The 19,231-nt window shown below is 44.7% G+C and overlaps 1 protein-coding gene across 3 annotated transcripts; it reads right to left on the bottom strand.

The window, feature by feature from the left end:
* Window positions 1–4,405: 4,405 nt before the first annotated feature.
* LOC103012764 (zinc finger protein 772-like) lies at window positions 4,406–15,130 on the bottom strand. 3 transcript variants are annotated; one of them, XR_009006067.1, is made up of 4 exons: window positions 15,028–15,115; window positions 11,855–11,931; window positions 10,251–10,377; window positions 4,406–4,490 (listed from the first exon to the last, which is right to left on the bottom strand). XR_009006067.1 is itself a non-coding variant. In XM_057533982.1 (4 exons), the coding sequence occupies exons 2-4, from the start codon at window positions 11,912–11,914 to the stop codon at window positions 8,786–8,788; spliced, it is 663 nt and encodes a 220-aa protein (XP_057389965.1). In that variant the 5' UTR covers window positions 11,915–11,931; window positions 15,094–15,130; the 3' UTR covers window positions 7,284–8,785. The 3 variants fall into 3 exon arrangements, 2 of the variants coding, with proteins under 2 accessions (XP_057389965.1, XP_057389964.1); XM_057533982.1 differs by lacking the exon at window positions 4,406–4,490 and adding an exon at window positions 7,284–9,261 and having other exon boundaries at window positions 15,094–15,130; XM_057533981.1 differs by lacking the exon at window positions 4,406–4,490 and adding an exon at window positions 7,284–9,261.
* Window positions 15,131–19,231: the final 4,101 nt, after the last annotated feature.

Below are 19,231 nucleotides of genomic sequence, written 5' to 3'. Positions count from 1 at the left end.
AACTGACCAGGTTCCCTGGTCAGGTTCCCAAGAAGAAATAGATAATCTTAAAAATCCTTTGTTCATTAAAGACATTCAATTAGTATTTCCAAATTACTAGTAATGGTAATCTACGTTTAAATGTAAGAAGCCCTCTCACTTAAAATTTAAGACCAAGATGGTTTCACTAACAAATCCTACCAAATATTTAATGAGTATTTAAGATTCCATCAGACTCTTCCAAAAAATAAGTAATAACATATGGGACACCTCCCAACTAATTTTTAGAAGCCAATATTAACCCTAAGAGCAAAACTAGGTAATGAAATTAAAATTATAGACCAATGTATGAGCATAGATGCAAAAAAATCCTTCACAAAATTTTAGGGAATTAAGTGTGTGTGTGTGTGTGTGTGTGTGTGTGTAGTATATTTTCAATTGTTAAAGCCAACTTTACATTCCTGATAATAATTATAATCTAGTGAGATTTATCATGTATATAAGGTTGGTTTAACAATTGAAAATATATTAATTTAATCTATATTAACTAGAAGGTGTCCCAGGTTCCTGGCACAGAGCTTGAAATATCTTGAAATTCCTGGAGTGATAGGAGTCTTTCTTGTGCTAATGAAGTGACTCTTGGTAAGCCCCTAGAACGTTTCTGGATGGGGACTGGTTACCAGAAAAACTAATCATATGATTAGACGTTTGAAACTGAGCCAGACAGACCTGTGGGGAGAGCAGAGGGGCTAGATGTTCAGGCATGTGGCCATGATCTAATCAGTTGTGTCTATGTAATGAGATTCCAATCGAAACACTGGACTCCAAGGCTTGGTGGGGCTTCCTGGTTGGTGAACACATTTATGTGCAGGAGAGTGATATGCCTTGACTCCCCAGAGAGAGAGGTTATGGAAGCTTCACACCTGGGACCCTCCCATACCTTGCCCTCTGCATTCTTTCCATTAGCTATTCCTGAGCTGTATTCTTTATAACAAAACTGGAATCGTAGGTATAGCACTTTTAGTGAGTTCTGTGAGTCATTCTAGCAAATTACCGAACCTGAGGGGATCATGGGAACCCCTGAAATTATAGCCAGCTGTTCAGAAGTGCAGTTGGACCCAACGACTTGAAGCGCATGTCTGAAGTGAAGGCTTCCTGGTGGAGGACTGAACCCTTACAGATGTCTAGAGTGACACAAACTCTGGGTAGTTAGTGTCAGAGAACTGGCGTCAGAATCAATTTCCTTAAACTGATATACGGCAGCATTAGAAACCTAAAGCTAACATTACACTTAATGGGGAAAGACTGAATGCTTTCCCCCTAATATTAGGAATAAGCAGGAATGTCCACTCTCACAACTTCTATGTAATGTTGCACTGAAAGTCTGTGCCAGTGACATAAGAAAATTAAAGGAAATAAGCAATGTACAAATTGTAAAGGAAGAACCAAGATGGTCATTAATCACAGATGACATGCTTATCTATTTAGAACATCCTTAATTATATATTTAAAAAGTTAAGAGATCTAATAGATTAGTCAAGGTGCCAGGATACAAGGTCAGTATACAATAAATGTTTGGAAATTGGAAAACTATACCCCTTACTCTAGCATCAAAATATGAAATATTTAGGAATATATTTAACAAAATATATTCAAAAACTATTAAGCAAATTTACAAAACATTACTGAGACATACCACGTTTCTGAATCTAAGGACTTAATGTTTTAATTTATTCTCCCATAATTGTTCTGTAGGTTCACACAATTATCAAATTCCCGGTGATTTTGGTAGAAATTGACAAAATGATTCTAAAATTCATATGGAAATTCAAAAGACCTAAAATACCCAAAAGAAATTTTGGAAAGGACAACACATTTGAAAGGTTTTATTGTGATTTTAAGAATTACTATAGGGGACTTCCCTGGTGACGCAGTGGTTAAGAACCTGCCTGCCAATGCAGGGGCCACGGGTTCGAACCCTGGTCCGGGAAGATCCCACATGCCGCGGAGCAACTAAGCCCATGCACCACAACTGCTGAGCCTGCACTCTAGAGCCCGTGAGCCACAACGTGCCGGGAGCCCATGCTCTGCAACAAGAGAAGCCACCGCAATGAGGAGCCCACGCACCTCAACGAAGAGTAGCCCCCCGCTTGCCACAACTAGAGAAAGCCCGTGCACAGCAACAAAGACCCAACGCAGCCAAAAATAAATTAATTTAAAAAAAAGTACAAGCCAAAGTACATCTGATTAATAGCTGGTGTCCAGAATTTTAATATAACCTTTACAATAATAAGAAAAAACAATTTTTAAAAAAGTAAAAGTTTTGAATACCTATTTCACCAGAGAAGACACTTGAATAATAAGCATGTGAAATATGGTAACATAATTAATCACTAGGGAAATACAAATCAAGACCACAATGAGACACAAGTACATACTCACTTGAATGGTCAAACCAACAATGCCAAGTCAGTGAAGTTGTGAAACAGAACTCCCATACATTACTGTTGGAATGCAAAATGTTAAAACCCACTTTAGAAAACTGGTAACATCTGTAAAACTACAGAGGCACTTACCATGTGACACAGCCATCTAACTTGTAGGTTTATCTCCAAGAGGAATAAAATTATGTCCACAGAAATGCTTCTACTCTAATGTTCACAGCAACACCAGCTTTACTAATAAAAGCCAATAGCTAGGGAAAAAATTCTGCAAATGCTCATGCATAAGTGAATTGGTAATTGTATTAGTTTGCTAGGATTATCATCATAAAATACCACAGACTTGGTGGCCTGAACAGCAGATACATATCCTCTCACAGTTCTGGAGACCAGAAGTCCAAGATCAAGATGCTGTCAGGTCTGGTTCCTCGGAGGCCTTGGTTTGCAGATGGCCACCCTCTTGTATGGTTCCTTCCTTGCTGAGCTCGGGAGACCTCTGAGGGGGAAGGGATTCGGCCGCGGTGCCCAAGGCAGAGGTCCGGGGGGCCCGCGGGACTGGCGGGATAGTCCCGGTCGTGCCGGGCGGGCGCGCCTCGTGCTTTCTCCGGAGGTTGTAGCTGCAGACCCGTGGGGAAGAGGCTGGGGCCGTGCTCATGGCCAGGGTGTGGGGCCGCTCTGTCAGATGGACCAGCCTCCGCCGGGGCCCCTCCGGCCGCCGAGGGCAGCTGGAGGGGGTCTTCGCGTCCGGAGGTGGGAACCGGGCTGGGTGGGGAGGCCGGAGGAGGGCGCGAGAGGTTCAGCCGCGGGCTCGCCCGGGGCCGGGTCTGCGGAGGCGTCTCCGTGGGATTTTGCAGGGTTCCGATCCGGAGGCCAGACGGACCGGCTCTGCCCGCGAGCGAACCAGGAGGGAGAGTCCGGCCGCCTCTTCCCGCACGGCCCCGGGGTCGGGGAGAAGGACGGCTGGGGAGCTCGGGGCTGCGGGGGCAGGAGGACTCCGTGAGCAGCGGGTCGGCCCCAACGCAGGCGCCGTAGTTTTATTGGTTCAACCTCCGCCTCCAGCCCTTTAGGGCTTCCCACTTCTCAATAGGTGGACATTTTTTCCACCACAACCAAGGAGTGTTTCCTTTAATGTCTGGCGCCACCTCTTTGGAAAGAAAACATCATGGAATATGGTGCCTCCGTCTCTGTCTCCGCGCGTGCAACGGAGGCGTCGGGCTCCCCACCTTTCCAGTCATACAGACATGGATGAGAAGTTCTAGGATTACTTTGGATAAAGACGAATAGCTCCTGCAGAGCATCACCCGAATTCCCAGGCACATTGGGATAAACAGTAACAAATAGGGCTGTCAAGTCCTCTCACTTGAAGGCGAGTGTTCATCTTGAGCGGTTGCATGGAATGGGCTCTGTCTGCTTGGTGTATCAAAAAGGGGTGAGGTTTCTGTCTTTACAATCTCTTTAGTGGGTTGTGTGTGACATGCACCACAGTTTAGTTTCGTGCTCGTGGAACAGTAAAAGTATATTCTTTCTCTACTTTGTGGAGATTTTCTGGATGGGCAGATTTTGTTTTATTATCTCCCCAACATTGGTCACCATGTCAAATAGTATGAGATCCAGTATAGGTGAAATTGAGAAACGGGGCAAATCCTAAAACACCTATTGCAAGAAGGAAGAGTGTTTTCTAGTATCAATTCTATAGGTTAAAGGGGGGATGAGTTATAAATGGCAGGAGAAAACTTCTGGCTTCAGAAGTGTAAGTATGTGCAAAAACTTTATCAAACCATGTACTTTTAAAATGTTTTAAGCCAATTATACTTTTTTTAAAAAATAAATTTATTTTGGCTGTGTTGGGTTTTCGTAGCTGTGTGCGGGCGTTCTCTAGTTGCGGCAAGCAGGGGCTACTCTTCGTTGCGATGCGTGGACTTCTTATTGTCGTGGCTTGTTGCAGAGCACAGGCTCCAGGCACACGGGATTCAGTAGTTGTGGCACACAGGCTCAGTAGTTGTGGCGCATGGGCTTAGTTGCTCCGCAGCATGTGGGATCTTCCCAGGCCAGGGGTCAAACCCGTGTCCCCTGCATTGGCAAGCAGATTCTTAACCACTGTGCCGCCAGGGAAGCCCAAGCCAATTATACTTAACAAAGCCTTTTAAAAACACAATTACCTTCTGGCATGCCCAACACCACCCTCAGATTCTATAGAAGAACTCACAGAAGCTGTTAAATTAAAGGGCTACGGATTATTACAGTGAAAGGATACAGGTGAAAATCAGCAAAGGAAGATGGTGCAACAGGACAGTCCAGGAGAGACCACATTGCCATTTCCAGTTAGTTGCCCCCTCGCTTAAAAGTCTCACAGCATCCATATGTGACAACACACTAAACAGGAACCCCACATAAGCCTTGATATTGTCCAGTTTTTTTGAGTATGTCTCATAGACCAAGGGGCACCTGTGTGGCTGACCTTAGTTACTATCTAGCTTCTCCAAATGTCAAACTGATACAGAGAGACCTAAGTAACCCCTGCCCCCCCAGCCATAAATCACAGTGTTAGCATAAACTGCCTGACATGGCCCAAAGCCCCAGGTAAATAGACACTCCTATTAGGCCAAATGTTTCAAGGGTTTAGAGGTTATCACCCAGGAGTTGGGCGAGTAAGTGCCAAACATTTCTTCGGAATGAGTAGAGATTGGACAACTCAGGCCTGTGATGTAGTTGTTTACACTGGTCAAGTGAAAATAGTCAAAACTTACATTCTTCCTATTTTATTGCATTTTACTCTTTTCTGTGTTCTCAAGGTTATTTATGGGCATCTGTATAACGGAAATAGAGTAGAAAGGTGTGCTTACTGCATGTCTTCCCAGGTCCACATTGGATGACCTTGAAATGTGCCCCACAGGGTTAACAGAAGCCAATAACTAAAATTCTTGAGCTCGTCTTACAGAACCACATATAAGGGAACAGCATTATTAAAACCCCTCTGCTTGTAAACTGCCTTCAGTGATTAAGCTCTCTTTGGTGGTTCCCCCCACACCCTTTAGTTGCATACGCTCCAAGCTTCACATGGCCTAGGTAAATAATAATCACAAGACTCCTTAATCACCCGTGTAGGTAACACCTCTGACCTAGTGGCCACTGTAGTAAAGGGGGCACAAGTTGTTTCTTAGGAACCTTGGAGTCAGCTCTTGTCCAGTTTGAGCTGGTTAAGACTGATTGGAACCACCAACACCTAATACTTGGCCTGCACAGGTGTCCAGTGAATGACCTTTTGACATCAGATGGCCAAAAACTCCACCCTCAGATCATGTAAAGTGCCTCCATTTCTGAAAATGCATCCCATGATGAAGCCTGTAATGCATACACCTGCACACATTGACTACCTCACCATTCCTCTTCCTCTGATTGCCTATCCCCACACCTAAGACCACCATGCTTCTTTATTCCCTAAATATCTGAAGCACCTTGCCTCTGCTCAAAATGGGAGTATTTATACCAGGAAATTGGTAAACATAATAAGGCTCAATTGGTTGTTTTATTAACTGTCTAGAACTTAAAAGTAATTGAGAAAGTTAATAATGAGAACTAAATGTTGTGAATAGCAGAAACACTTATTCCACCCAGCAAAGTCACTGAAGAAAAGTGAAGTTACAACACATTTGTCTTCTCAGTTAATAAATAAAAGAACAGGCAGGCATTTTATCAAAGAAGACATACACCTGGCAAATAAACACAATAAAAATGTTCAACATTATGAATTAGGGAAATGCAATCAGACTATACTACACACTTTAAAACAGGCAATATTTTAGCTACTGACCATACCAATCAAGTACTGGTGAGGACTATAGGGGAACTGGAATGGTTCCATACTGTTGATGGGAATGCATAAGGGTACAGTCATTCATTTTAGAATATGAAACCATATATTCATATGAAGAATTTTATGCACATGTTCATAGTAAGCTTATTTGTGGTGGCCAAAACTGGAAACAAACCACAAAACCCCTTTTGAAGAAAATGAACTATTCACACCTGCAACTTAGATGATTCTCAAAATAATTATGCATCATGAAAGAAAAAAACAAATACTACAGTAAACATTAAGATGCCAATGATATTAACAGTCTAGAAAACACTAATTGAGTGGGGAAAAAAGTAAATCAATTGTAGTTGCCAGGGAGTCCTGGGAGACATGTCAGAAGGTAGATATTGGTGTTGGATGTTTGTTATTATGATGATGGATCCATGGCTTTACAAGTATGAAAACTTACCAAACTGTACATTTTAGGTATGTTCATTTTAATGCATACCAACTATATAGCTCAATTAAGTTTTAATAGAAATTGGCTTCACATAAAAATCTGAATCTCTTTTCTGTGGAACTCTGCCAACCACACGTTAACTCCACCCCCTCTCCTTGTCCTTGGGAGGGATTCTATTGCAGTAGCGATGAAGACTGGTGAGCAATGAAAGGTGTTTCCACTTGAGTTACCCAGGACCTCTGCCTGGGTCCTAAAAATCACATGCCTGGACTACACGACTTCCACTCTCATCCAGCTCCAAAATCACTGGTGGTTCTCACGACTGTCCTCATCTCAGGGTGACCTCTGAACCCACCAAAAATTCTGACATCCAGGACTCAACATTAGTCCCACAGAGCCCTGCAGTCTACCCTAGGAGGCCTTGGAAAGCAATGCAAATTAGACCACAACTGGAGTGAACACTATCCTCTGCCATGATACTATCCCCACTGAGGTATACAAAGTTTGCAACACTCACAAAACCTGTTCTTTTTCATCCTAACAGTCCAATATGGTTCTCAACATCAGTCTAAGAGTGAACAAACCCCAAGACGAAAGAGGGCTTAAATAATAGTCTTTATTATGGCACAGAGCAGAGCAAACTGAGTTTCCAAAAAGGGTGACCTGGAGCTAGAAAAATCCATTGTGAGCATGACATGAGACAATGCCACCAAAGAAGGTAAACCTCTGTGAGCCACCAGCAGAACCCAGACTGGATCCCCATGGTCAAAGCTGGTTAGGTCCTGTCTTAGCCAGTTGATGGAAGAGAATGACAAAACCCAAGTGCTCAGGCTATTCATGCTTCACTCCAGGGGACAGGAGAGCACAAAAGTCTACCTACCCTGACCACAGTAAGGTGACTGATGCCCAGTATGGGGCTCTGCCACTTGGAAGAGGTAAGAAACTCACAGTGACATTAAGTCTGGAAAGGGCCGTGGGCAGGTTAGGAAGTACAGCATAGCTCCTGAAAAGCTTCCTATGAACCTGGTACTCATAGGCAATCTGCACACAAGGGCTGTTCAGATGTATGGCATTCAACTTCCAGTTGATGACTCCCTCACAGAGCCTATTCAGTATGATGTATTAACTAAGGAGACAGCTCATTAGCTGCTCTCATCTCATTTGAAGGCCTTTTCTCCACCATGAACTTTCTGGTGACAAATGAGGTTAGACTTTTGACTGAAAACTTTCCTACATTTGCTGTACTCATAGGGCCTATCTTGGCTATGAAGTTTCTGGTTCTCAGTCAGAACAGACCTTTGACAGAAAACTTTTCCACATTTGCTGCACTTGTGAGGCCTTTCTGTGGTGTGAACATTTTGGTGTTGAGTAAGCTGGGTGCTTTGGCTAAAGAATTCTCCACATTTAGTGCACTCATGTGGTTTTTCTCTAGTGTGAACTCTGGTGCTTAATGAGAGTAGAGCTTTGGCTAAAACGTTTCCCACATTCACTGCACTCAAAAGGCTTTGCTACAGTATGAATTCGCTGGTGCACAATAGGTTGGAGCTCTGGCTAAACAACTTGCTACATTCACTGCACTCATAAGGCCCTTCTCCAGTGTGAATTCGCTGATGCTGAACAAGTGTGGGTTTGTTGCTGAAAGGTTTCCCACATTCACTGCACTCATAAGGCCTTGTGCCCCTGTGAACTCGCTGGTGTGCAATAAGGTTGTAGTTGGAGGTAAAGAATTTTCCACATATACTGCATTTATAAGGCTGTGAGGCAGTGTGAATTCTTTGGTGCACAATAAGGCTGGAGTTTTGAGTAAAGAATTTCCTACATACACTGCACTCATAAGGCCTTTCTCCAGTGTGAATTCGCTGGTGCTGAACAAGTGTGAGTTTGTAGCTAAAAGCTTTCCCACATCCATTGCACTCATGGCCTTTCTCCAGTGTGGAGTCTCCAGTGCTGAACAAGTTTGTGTTTATAACTGAAGATTTTCCCACATTCACTGCATTCATAAGGCCATTCTCCAGTGTGGACTCTCTGGTGCTGAACAAGTGAGTTTTTGCAGTTGAGGGTTTTCCCACATTCACTGCACTCATAAGGCCTCTTTCCAGTGTGGAAACTCTAATGCTGAGCAAGTGAGTGTTTGTGGCTGAAGACTTTCCCACATTCACTGAACTTATAGTGCCTTTGTCCATTGTGAAAGGCCTCCACACACTTGGTGTCCTTTTGTGCAGTGACCTGGTGCTGGAGAAGGCCCGAGCTACCAGGGAAATCCTTCCCAGGCTCCTGGAATGAGAAAGACTTCTTGGTTGCATGGACTGTGCAGCTCTTCATAAACTCCTTATCCATGTCTCTTCTAAAGAGTTTCTCTCTACTGTGCTGGTGAAATTTCACACTTGCCCCACAAAATTTCTGGCCAGGGTTTGTTCCCAGGTCCTCAGCTAAATGCACAGCACCTTCTAATTCCAGACTACATATCTCCCAGGGACAGCCCTTCTGGGTGGACAGGTTTGTCTTTGAAGTATTTATTTGTGGCACTTCTACAGAATCATTTTGCTCAGAAGGTGTCTCCTTGACCTCTACTCCATGCCAACAACCTGAAAGCAGAGAAATACGGGTGAACTTCATACAGATTTTGGTAGAAGGGGGCAGCCCCATCACAAATATGTGTCTGACATGACAAGGAAAAACTCCTTGGGATGGTTTTCAGGACAAGGGAGCTGGGGTCTGATTAGGAAAGGGCCTCTGTGCAGGACTGGGCCTCTCCACGTCACAGAACAGGGAAGACTCACCAAGCAAAAGACCCAATGATGGGGGCAGTGCACACAGAAATGAGGTACACAGTCAATGGCTTTGGCACCAAAACATTGTGGGGCACCAGACATGTTCCTGATATAATTTGAACCCAGCCATATCATCACTTCCTCCCCCTGATGCCAATCACTGGAGCCAAGCCCACTTTGAGCCCCTCATGCTGTGGCTGCAGTCATGTCCACTCTGTCATGTACCCAGGGTTCACCTCCCAGCTCCAGCTGGACATAACAGGGGACCTAGAAAATGCAAGTCCTAAGGGAAAAACAGGATAGGTGAGTGGTCAGTACTGGCCCAGGGGTACAACCAATCCCGAAACAACCTCAGGAAAGAAAAATATCACAAAAAGAATCTTTGAGGATGGTCTCACAGCAACAGCCAAGTGGATCCCACAAATAGTGACCACGTTGAGTCCCAACAATTCCTGGTATAGTCAGGGCCCAGGAAATGTCAGCTGGAAGGGGGCAGAACCTGGAGCACAGAGATGCGTGGGTCTACAGAGTCAACTTAGTAGGGAGTGGCTGAGGCTAATGGAACCCACTGAACTATTTCCAAGTCTTATGACCCAGAAAACTTCAGAGCCTCTGGTACTGGGGATACTTCTGAAAGGAGGTAGTATACACTCACCCAGCCTTGGCACCTACAGCATGTATGAGAGGGAAGCAGTAATAGAGATGTGCTCACTGTCTAGCTCTGAAAAAACAGACTTGCCTTTGGAAAAAAAGGGAAAGGCAGAGACCTGCCCAGGATGCTGGGATAGGTGGGAGGGCCTTACCCAATGATGCAACAAGTGCAAAGGTCTCCAGCATCACATCATGGTACAGGAGTCTCTGGGCCTCACCAAGAAGCCTCCATTCCTCATGGGAAAAGTACAGAGCCATGTCCTCAAAGGTCACAGGGCCCTGTGATGATGGGGACAGATGTGTCCATAAGCAGCCTCTTTCCCTAGGACCCCATAAGTACACCTAATCCCAGCTCATATTCACTCTAGGCTCATCTTCCTCCACAGTTCCCTGACTTAGAGGGCAGTGGTACCCAATAACTCTTCATGCTTCCTTGATCACTAGATCCAGCCTCAGCAAAAAGAGACAGGTGGACAGATAGATGCCATCTAAATCTGTGCTCCTGGTATGTAGGGCCCCCTCCCTCTCCTGCAAGATAACAGCCTGAGAATCCCCAGGATCATGTCTCCCAGACACAAACACACTTAGGCCTATCCTTCTCTCTTAAGCTCCTAGTACCTCGGGCAATTACTTCACACACCTTCCCCACATGCATATAACTCACTGGATAACTCCTCATACATCAGATCCCCATTGCCACAATCTGGTCCATAAACGTGGCATGTCTCCTGTCTCCTCATATACCCTTCTTCACGTGGCACTCAGAAAGTGCTTGCCAATGCAACAGGATCCCAGCATGCCCCAACTCTCCACTGGCAGCTCCCCAGCCCTTGACAGAAAAGCCCTAAGTTCCACCACAAAAGCCTGGTGAGTGCATAGGAAGAGAAATAAGCACCAGCCTCACTTTGGTATCACTTTAACTCCATTTCTGCTTTCCCTCTGCATCAATTTCACGGCCACTCTCCCATGAAAACCTTGGCCACCTGCTGGACTTTCCCTTCCCCCTACCTTCCTGCTGATGACCACTACTTTTCCTTGTCTGTCTTTGTGACAGCCCCCCTCTCCTCTCTTGTCCCCTAATAGGATCCTGAAGCCTCCCCCAGCACTCTAGATCTGCATGTTCAGCTGTCCACTTGTCTCCTATACTTGGGAGCCTCTGGAACATCTGGGACTCAACTTGGCTGCAGTCCAATTCCTAATAGTCTCACTGAAAAGGACTCCTACCACTGACTTCCCCATCTCAGTTGATGGCACCTCCACACTTCCAGATGCACAGGGAAAAAACTTTGGAGGTATCTGTGACCACTCCACATTAGAAAATCTGGTCAGCCCCTACTTTAGAAACTTCTGCACACTGCAGCCCAGGATAGCCTCTTAAGACCTAAGTAAGATCACTTTCCCTCCTGTTCCAAAACTTCCATGTCTGCCATCACTCTCAGAACAGAAACCTACCTTCTCAGAGTACGATTCTAGGCCTGACTCTTGCCCCCTTGCTCTCTGTTCTCGCCAGACATTAACTAACACATACAAGTCATAGAGCATTCCCAATTCAATCTCATCCCCAAGCATTTGTACGTACTAATCCCTGTACCTAAGACAACCTTTCACATCTCAGTCTGCTGGCTGCCAAAAATGGGAATCTCTCCATATAAGCTCTGGCCTGGACTTAGAAACCTGAGCGTAGGGTTCTAGGGTCTTGAGACACCAAGGCCAGGAAGAGTGGCAGCAAAAGAGTTGCAGGACACCTGACACTCACCAGTGCAGGGTCCATAAGTGGTTCTGCTGAATGTGGAGTCTGTGGGATGAGCAGGGCCATGTAACGTTAATTCCCATCTGTGATACAGACAAAAAAGAAGATTAATGAGTGAACCATTTACTATTTCAGGCAAGACAGATGCTCAAGGAAAAAGTAAAGCATGTAAAACAGGGCAGAAAATGTTATAGAGTTGTGCCATAAAATCATGTGGACATCTTAAGAAAAAGCTTTCCTGAAATGGGAAAAATGAGTACAAAGACTCTCTATGAGAGTCATGCCTGGTGTGTTTGAGCAGCATCCACGAGGTTAGTGTGACTGGAGCCCAGTGAGCCAGAAGAATAAGGGATTGTGTTGGCGAGGAAATGGTTGTGGCAGGTCATAAAGCGCTATTATAGTCCTAAATCACAAATATCAAAAGTTAAGTCTCATTTTATGTACAGGTCTGTTTCTGACACTTCCATTTGACTCCCTTCTTCTGTTTCTCCCCTGGCAATAACAGATTCTTCTCTTCCCATAGCTTGTAGGTGGCCCTAACAAGTGGCCAACAGGAGGTCTTATACTTCCTTTACAAATTTTAATTTGGTCATATTAAAGATTATTCCAGATTATTATTTCTTTAATATTCCATATTAAAGAAAATTCCAGCTTACATAATCCATAGATTAAATTCTGATTTGAAATTATCATAACACTATATAATAGAATTCCAGGATATGCACTTTTTATATTTTTCCATATTCTTTGATATATCCATGTTTTTTTCCATAAACGGTCAGAGAGATTTCCGTAATTTCCTACTAGTTTTTTTTCCTCCTGTGATAGAGAACGGAACTACCATTTACTTGCTTCACACTGAAAATGAATCTCTGATAAAGCGGGTGTTGGAGTAATAGTGCTTGGCCTCCAGCAGTTCAGGATAACTGGACCTCACTTACGACTCTTCAAACTTAGGAGAAAGGAGATAAGCTAGGACTTGACCTCTGTTCCATCCTCATTATAGAAAGATGGAAATATCTTCTTGAGTTCTTAACATCTTGCGAGGGATTCGAAGCATTTTAACTTTTTATCCTTACAATGATTCATTTCGTCCCCCTTAAAAGAAAAATTTTAACAAGCTATCTTAATCATTTTCTCTTGCAACACCACCAAAGAAAGATGATTTTCCGGTAAAATAAATATTACTCGAAGAGTAAAATCACTTTAAAAAACCATCTAGGGGCTTCCCTGGTGGTGCAGTGGTTGAGAATCTGCCTGCCAATGCAGGAGACACGGGTTCGAGCCCTGGTCTGGGAAGATCCCACATGCCGCGGAGCAACTAGGCCCGTGAGCCACAACTACTGAGCCTGCGCATCTGGAGCCTGTGCTCCACAACAAGAGAGGCCACGACAGTGAAAGGCCTGCGCACCACGATGAAGAGTGACCCCCACTTGCCACAACTAGAGAAAGCCCTTGCACAGAAATGAAGACCCAACACAGCCATAAATAAATAAATTTTAAAAAAAAAATAAAAAAATAAAAATAAAAAAACCATCTAAGTGTGTGAATACTGTAAAACTGTACATTTATGTAACGCATAAGTGTGTATCAAAACATAAAGATGGTATAGATGAAGAATAAGTATAACAATTTCACTAAAAGAACTACGTTAAAATTAGTAAGATGGAGCAAAACAAGACCAAAAAGTGGAAATGTTCGGGACTTCCCTGGTAACGCAGTGGTTAAGAATCTGCCACCAATGCAGAGGACACAGGTTCAAACCCTGGTCCGGGAAGATCCTATATGCCGCAGAGCAGCTAAGCCCATGCGCCACAACTACTGAGCCCGCGTTCTGCAACTACTGAAGCCTGCGCGCCTAAAGCCCGTGCTCCGCAACAAGAGAAGCCACCGCAATGAGAAGCCCGCACACCAGAACTAAGAGTAGCCCCCGCACGCCACAACTAGAGGAAACCCACGCGCATCAACGAAGACCCAATGGAGCCAAAAATAAATAATAAAAGCAATCATTAAGAAACAAAGTGGAAATGTTCAATTAAATACAATAATAATTTTAACATACACGCTAGACAAATGCATGCTTTATATACCCCAGAACGCATAGAGAATTTATAAATACACCACTTTACTCATACTCATATCTACAGAATACTGCACAAAAAGGAAAATGGGGGCTTCCCTGGTGGCGCAGTGGTTGAGAATCTGCCTGCCAATGCAGGGAACACGGGTTCGAACCCTGGTCTGGGAAGATCCCACATGCCGCAGAGCAACTAGGCCCGTGAGCCACAATTACTGAGCCTGCGCGTCTGGAGCCTGTGCTCCGCAACAAGAGAGGCCGCGATAGTGAGAGGCCCGCGCACCGCAATGAAGAGTGGCCCCCGCTCGCCACAACTAGAGAAGGCCCTCGCACAGAAACGAAGACCCAACACAGCCAAAAAAAATAAACAAATTAATTTTTAAAAAAAGTAAATGAATAAATAATGTCTTTTTTAAAAAAAAAGGAAAATGAATGGACAGTCATGAAAAATATGGGTAAAGTCACACCATACTGTGCACATGAACACGTCATAATATTTATATGATTCCGTTCATAAAAAGTCTTACAACAAGCGAGAGAAATTAAACTACAGTCGTTGAATATTTTCCACATAGTTGGCAAAACTATCAAGAAAGATGCTTACGTGAAACATCAGATAACACCTTAACTTTGGAGAAATGGAGATAATTGTTTTGGAAGGACCGCACAGGAGCCTTATGGGGTCCTATTGACATCGCATTTTTTGACCTGAGCGGTGAACAGATATTAATTTTAAAGCGGCTTATTCATCTGCACGTGTAAGTTCTCTGCAATTTTTTTTCCCCACGCAGTTCATATTTCAAAATTGGGAAAACCAACATTTGGAGGGACAAATAAGTATAGGACACTCGTTAGAGAACCTCGATTTAGAACCAAAATATTGCAGAATAAGAAGAGTTGAGGGAGGGCCCGGAGGGCGCAGGATTTAGCTGGATTGGACCCATCAGCTCCGCCGCCGCCAGCGGAGTGTGTGGGCGAATGAGGGTCCCGGGCACGGTGGCCCCTGTCCCGGCTCCGAGACAGAGTCAGGCCAGATGGCGCCCACGCCGAGCCTCAGACCCTCCTCAGATCAGCGGACACAGCAGCTTCCAGGCTCCCTAACCTTAGGCCGGCCCAGGGTTCCGAAGCTCCCCGCAAGTTAACAAGTTAGCTCCCCGAGTTTACAAACCGTCGCCCGCGGTCCACGCCGGAAGGCCCGCCCAGACGCCGTCTTCTAGAACGGAAGTGCCGCTCTCCTGCGGCTCAGTGCCTTCCGGGTAATGTAGTTCATAGCGCCCCAGGCCCAGGCAAGGGGCGGTGCTCCCCACCTCCTGGAAAGGTCGCGTTGGGGAGTATCCGGAGACTCTGAGGCGGGGGCAGGTTTTCAGGTTCTTAAAGGGGAGGTACCCAGATTTCCGAGGACTGTACTGTAGGTCCCGAGTTATGTACACTTTCTTACCACTTAGCCAGTTACTGGAACATTTACAGATACCCCTTTGAAAGAGGCTATCCACTCTACTTTGCTGCAGTCTCCCCCCAGTTCCAGTTAATCCAATCACTGTTTTTGTACAGAATATGTTACCCATCCTGGGCCTTGTGAAGTCTTACATGCATATACCCGCATGATTTTTTCCTCAGGACACACAGCTCCTAGGTGGGTCTCAGGAGACAAATATCTGTCAATTATGCCATGGGACATCCACTAAATTCAAGGGCCTCAACTCATGGTACCACCAAATACTGTTGTTTCCAAACCACCTGCCCCAAGTGACTGTGGAACCACAAATAATCCTCACATTCACGGCATGAGATCGTGGTGCAGGGGTCCTTCAGACTTTCCTAGGAGGCCTCAGGCAGCAATGCAATTAGGCCAAATCTACCCTGAGAGCTGTTGTTTGTCCTTCTTCTATTTCCTTTGGAGCACACAAAGTTGAGAGCCCCAGAACTCTGTACTTCTTATTCTGGCAGAGCCCAATTCTATTCTCCCCCACAGCATACAGTAAATAGAATCCCAAGAATAAAAGTAGCTTAAACAATAAGCCTTAGGGGAGGGATGGAGTGGGAGGTTGGGATTAGCAAATGTAAAAGCTTTTATATACAGAATGGATAAACAACAAGACCCTCTGTATAGCACAGAGAACTATATTCCATATCCTATGATAAATCATAATGGAAAAGAATGTAAAGAAAAAAATGTACATATATGTATAGCTGAACCACTTTGCTGTACAGCAGTAATTAACACAGCATTGTAAATCAACTGTACTTCAACAACAACAGCGAAACTGTGTAGAAAAATAAGACAAAATAAAATAAAACAAAATTACAAGGATATCAAAGGAGGGTCTTTAGAGAAACAACCCAGTGGTCCCCACAAGTAGTGACCAAGTCAATGCCTGAACTTCCTGACATAGGCAGGCTCCAAAGTCTGTCAGCAAAAGGCAGGGGAATGCCTGGGACACCGAGGTTCCATGCCTCTAGACAGTCACCCAACCAGGGACATGCAAGGCTGTGGGACCTTTCAGACAAACTTCAAGATTTCTGACTCCTGAGCCCTGTCTTACAAGACCCCAGAGCAGCAGGGATGGGACTGCTGGGAAAGAAGGACTACAGTGCACAGAGCCCAGCCCTGGCACCAACAACACACATGCCAGGAAACCAGGAAAGGAAGCAGTACCCATGGTCTTACTGTGGGAAGGTCAGAGGTGCCCCTGGGAAAACGGGGAAGAACAGAGCCCAACCCAGGATGCTGGGGTGAGTGGGAGGGCCTTACCTATGGAAGACAAAAGTGCAATGTTCTGTAGCATCACATCACGGTACAGGAGCCTCTGAGCCTCATCAAGGAGTCCCCACTCCTCCTGGGAGAAATATATGGCCACCTCCTCAAAGACCACAAGGCCCTGTAAAAATTGGGTTAGTTCACTCCATGAGCAGCTTTGTGTGCTGTATTTCCTTCCATTCTGTATTTGTCTAGTCTCCATCCATCAATTCTAGGGCCAAACTAAAAGCCAAATGTGTTTATATCTCCCCTATCATTCAGAGCCCATGGTCTGAACCACCTTCTTATCTGACTCTCATACACCAAATCAATATATCCCCTGCCCTAAATCAACCCAGGGCCAGATACCAGACAGCTAGGGACAGCTCTGAAGCTGGAAAACTCACCTGAATTATTCAGACTAGTTGATCATAAGCTATTCCCCTTATTCTCCACATCCTAACATAGATGAACTGAAGATCCTGAAGAGGTAAGTGTATGAACCATTGTACCCACCATATTTGAATTTATGGATGTAAATGAGTAAGTGAGCACACAGAGAGGTCAGTATTGTTGAAAAAGTTTCTATGATTTCTATTTCCCAAGTGTACAGTGAACACTATGCCACACAGGGCCATGTGAGGAAGCACCAGATTTGAGCAGGAGGCAGAAGCAGGCGCAAGGGGAGACCTAGACCAGAGCCTTTATTGGGGTTTTCCCAATAAAAATGTGGAGAATAAGGGGAATAGCTTAGGACTGACTAGTCTGAATGTGATACATAAAATTTTTCATCATAAGGAAATACTTAAAGGTATATTAACATGCAGACCAATTATTAAGTGTTTGGATAAATTTAACTAATTCAACATGTTCATTTCTAACTGCCTACCTACACACATACTTTGAGGGATGTCGGTTCATTAGTGTTTAGATCAGTAACTGTTTCATGTATTCTTAAGTTAATGAGTTGCAGGGACGCACTGAGAAAGCAGGTCAGCTACTAGTCCTTCTGAGCCTGCCTGTAACATGGTCCTCTGAAGGGAGATGCAGGGAGCCCTCAGCCGGACAGTAGATCATTCCTCTTGCTCTGAGGGCTGGAGGAGGTGAGGCAGTGCCCTGGTCTGGGAACAGCTGCTCCACTACCCCAAGTAACCTTTGCCTTGTTCTATAGGGAGTGGTCTTGAGGGCCTGCTAAGCTTGCAGTGGGGAGAATCTACACCAACTCACAACTCAACCTCCATCCCAGGTCAGCTCCTTACCCCATCTGGATCTAACTTTCTACAAACACAGGCCAGAATTCACCCTACAGCCGGATTGCTCCTCTCTGAAGAACCATCAGGGATGCACACCCATCTGTGCCCTGCCCTCCAGTCTCAGTCTCCCCACACCTCACCACGGAGACCATCTGAAATAACAAACTTTAGACTCTCTTTCTTCAATCTGACCACCAGGCTATAACCTGGTCCAGCCCACACCCTCCACCCCTTAGAAAGCTCCAGACCAGCAACCTTCCCGGCCTCCAGACCTTCATATCCACCTACCCAGGAGATGTCTCCATCTTCTGACATCTCCATCTTGGGACATCTCAGAAAAACCCATGTCCAAATACAGCTCATGATCTTTTCCCTGAATCCCGTTCACTGCACTGACTTCCTCATCTCCATTCCTTAAATGTTCAGGGGGGGAAAAATTGGGATGGTCTTTTATTCTCTACTTTTGCTTACAGCCATATTTGATGCAGCAAGAAATTTTGCCAATCCTATTTTTATAATCTATCCAAACTCTTGTCACAATTCTCCTGAATTCTGTGGCCATGTCCTCCTCACCAGCCTTCTGGTTCCCTCCTGGTTCCTGGAGGGAACCAGGGTGAGTTCCCTCCTCACCAGGGAGCTAAGATCCCGCAAGCCACGTGGTGCAGCCCAAAAAATTTTTTAATAAATAATAAAATAAAATCACTGGAGGACCCAGCTACTCAGAAGCCCAGTATTTTTGGGACACGTCATCTCCATTTCTGGAACTCCACTGCTCCTCACTGAAGGAACATCAGATGAAGTTTTCTGTGTTAGTCTCCCTAAATCCTGGCACCCCCAGTGTGCATTTCCTCATGGACTGTGTGCTGGCCCCTCGCCGTGGCTCTCTACAACTTTCCCCTTGTGATGTTAATATTTTCAATCTATAAAATGATATGCCAGATGTCTGTAGTTATCTTTGCTAAATCTGCCACTGAAACATTTCCACCTAGTGTAAAATAAATTCAAATTTTAGATTTATTTATTTATTTATTTATTTGGCTGCACCGGGTCTCTCTCTTTTTTTTTTTTTTTTTTTTTTGTGGCATGTGAGATCTAGTTCCCTGACCAGGGATCAAACCCGGGCCCCCTGCATTGGGAGCTTTGAGTCTTAGTGACTGGACCACCAGGGAAGTCCCAATTCAAAATTTTTATGGCTTTCTGGCTTTTTTTTTTCTTGTTTTTTGCACAAGTGTAGGAGAGGATCTGAGGTCCATCACTGAGTTATCTTAAACTTTAATTAAATATTCCTTATGCACTGAAGTACAATTTGCATTCAA

This window comes from Balaenoptera acutorostrata, chromosome 19 (assembly GCF_949987535.1).
Source record: "Balaenoptera acutorostrata chromosome 19, mBalAcu1.1, whole genome shotgun sequence".
NCBI lineage: Eukaryota > Metazoa > Chordata > Mammalia > Artiodactyla > Balaenopteridae > Balaenoptera > Balaenoptera acutorostrata.
Note: the sequence above shows the minus strand (reverse complement) of the source record. Positions and strands in the feature narration are given on the sequence as shown.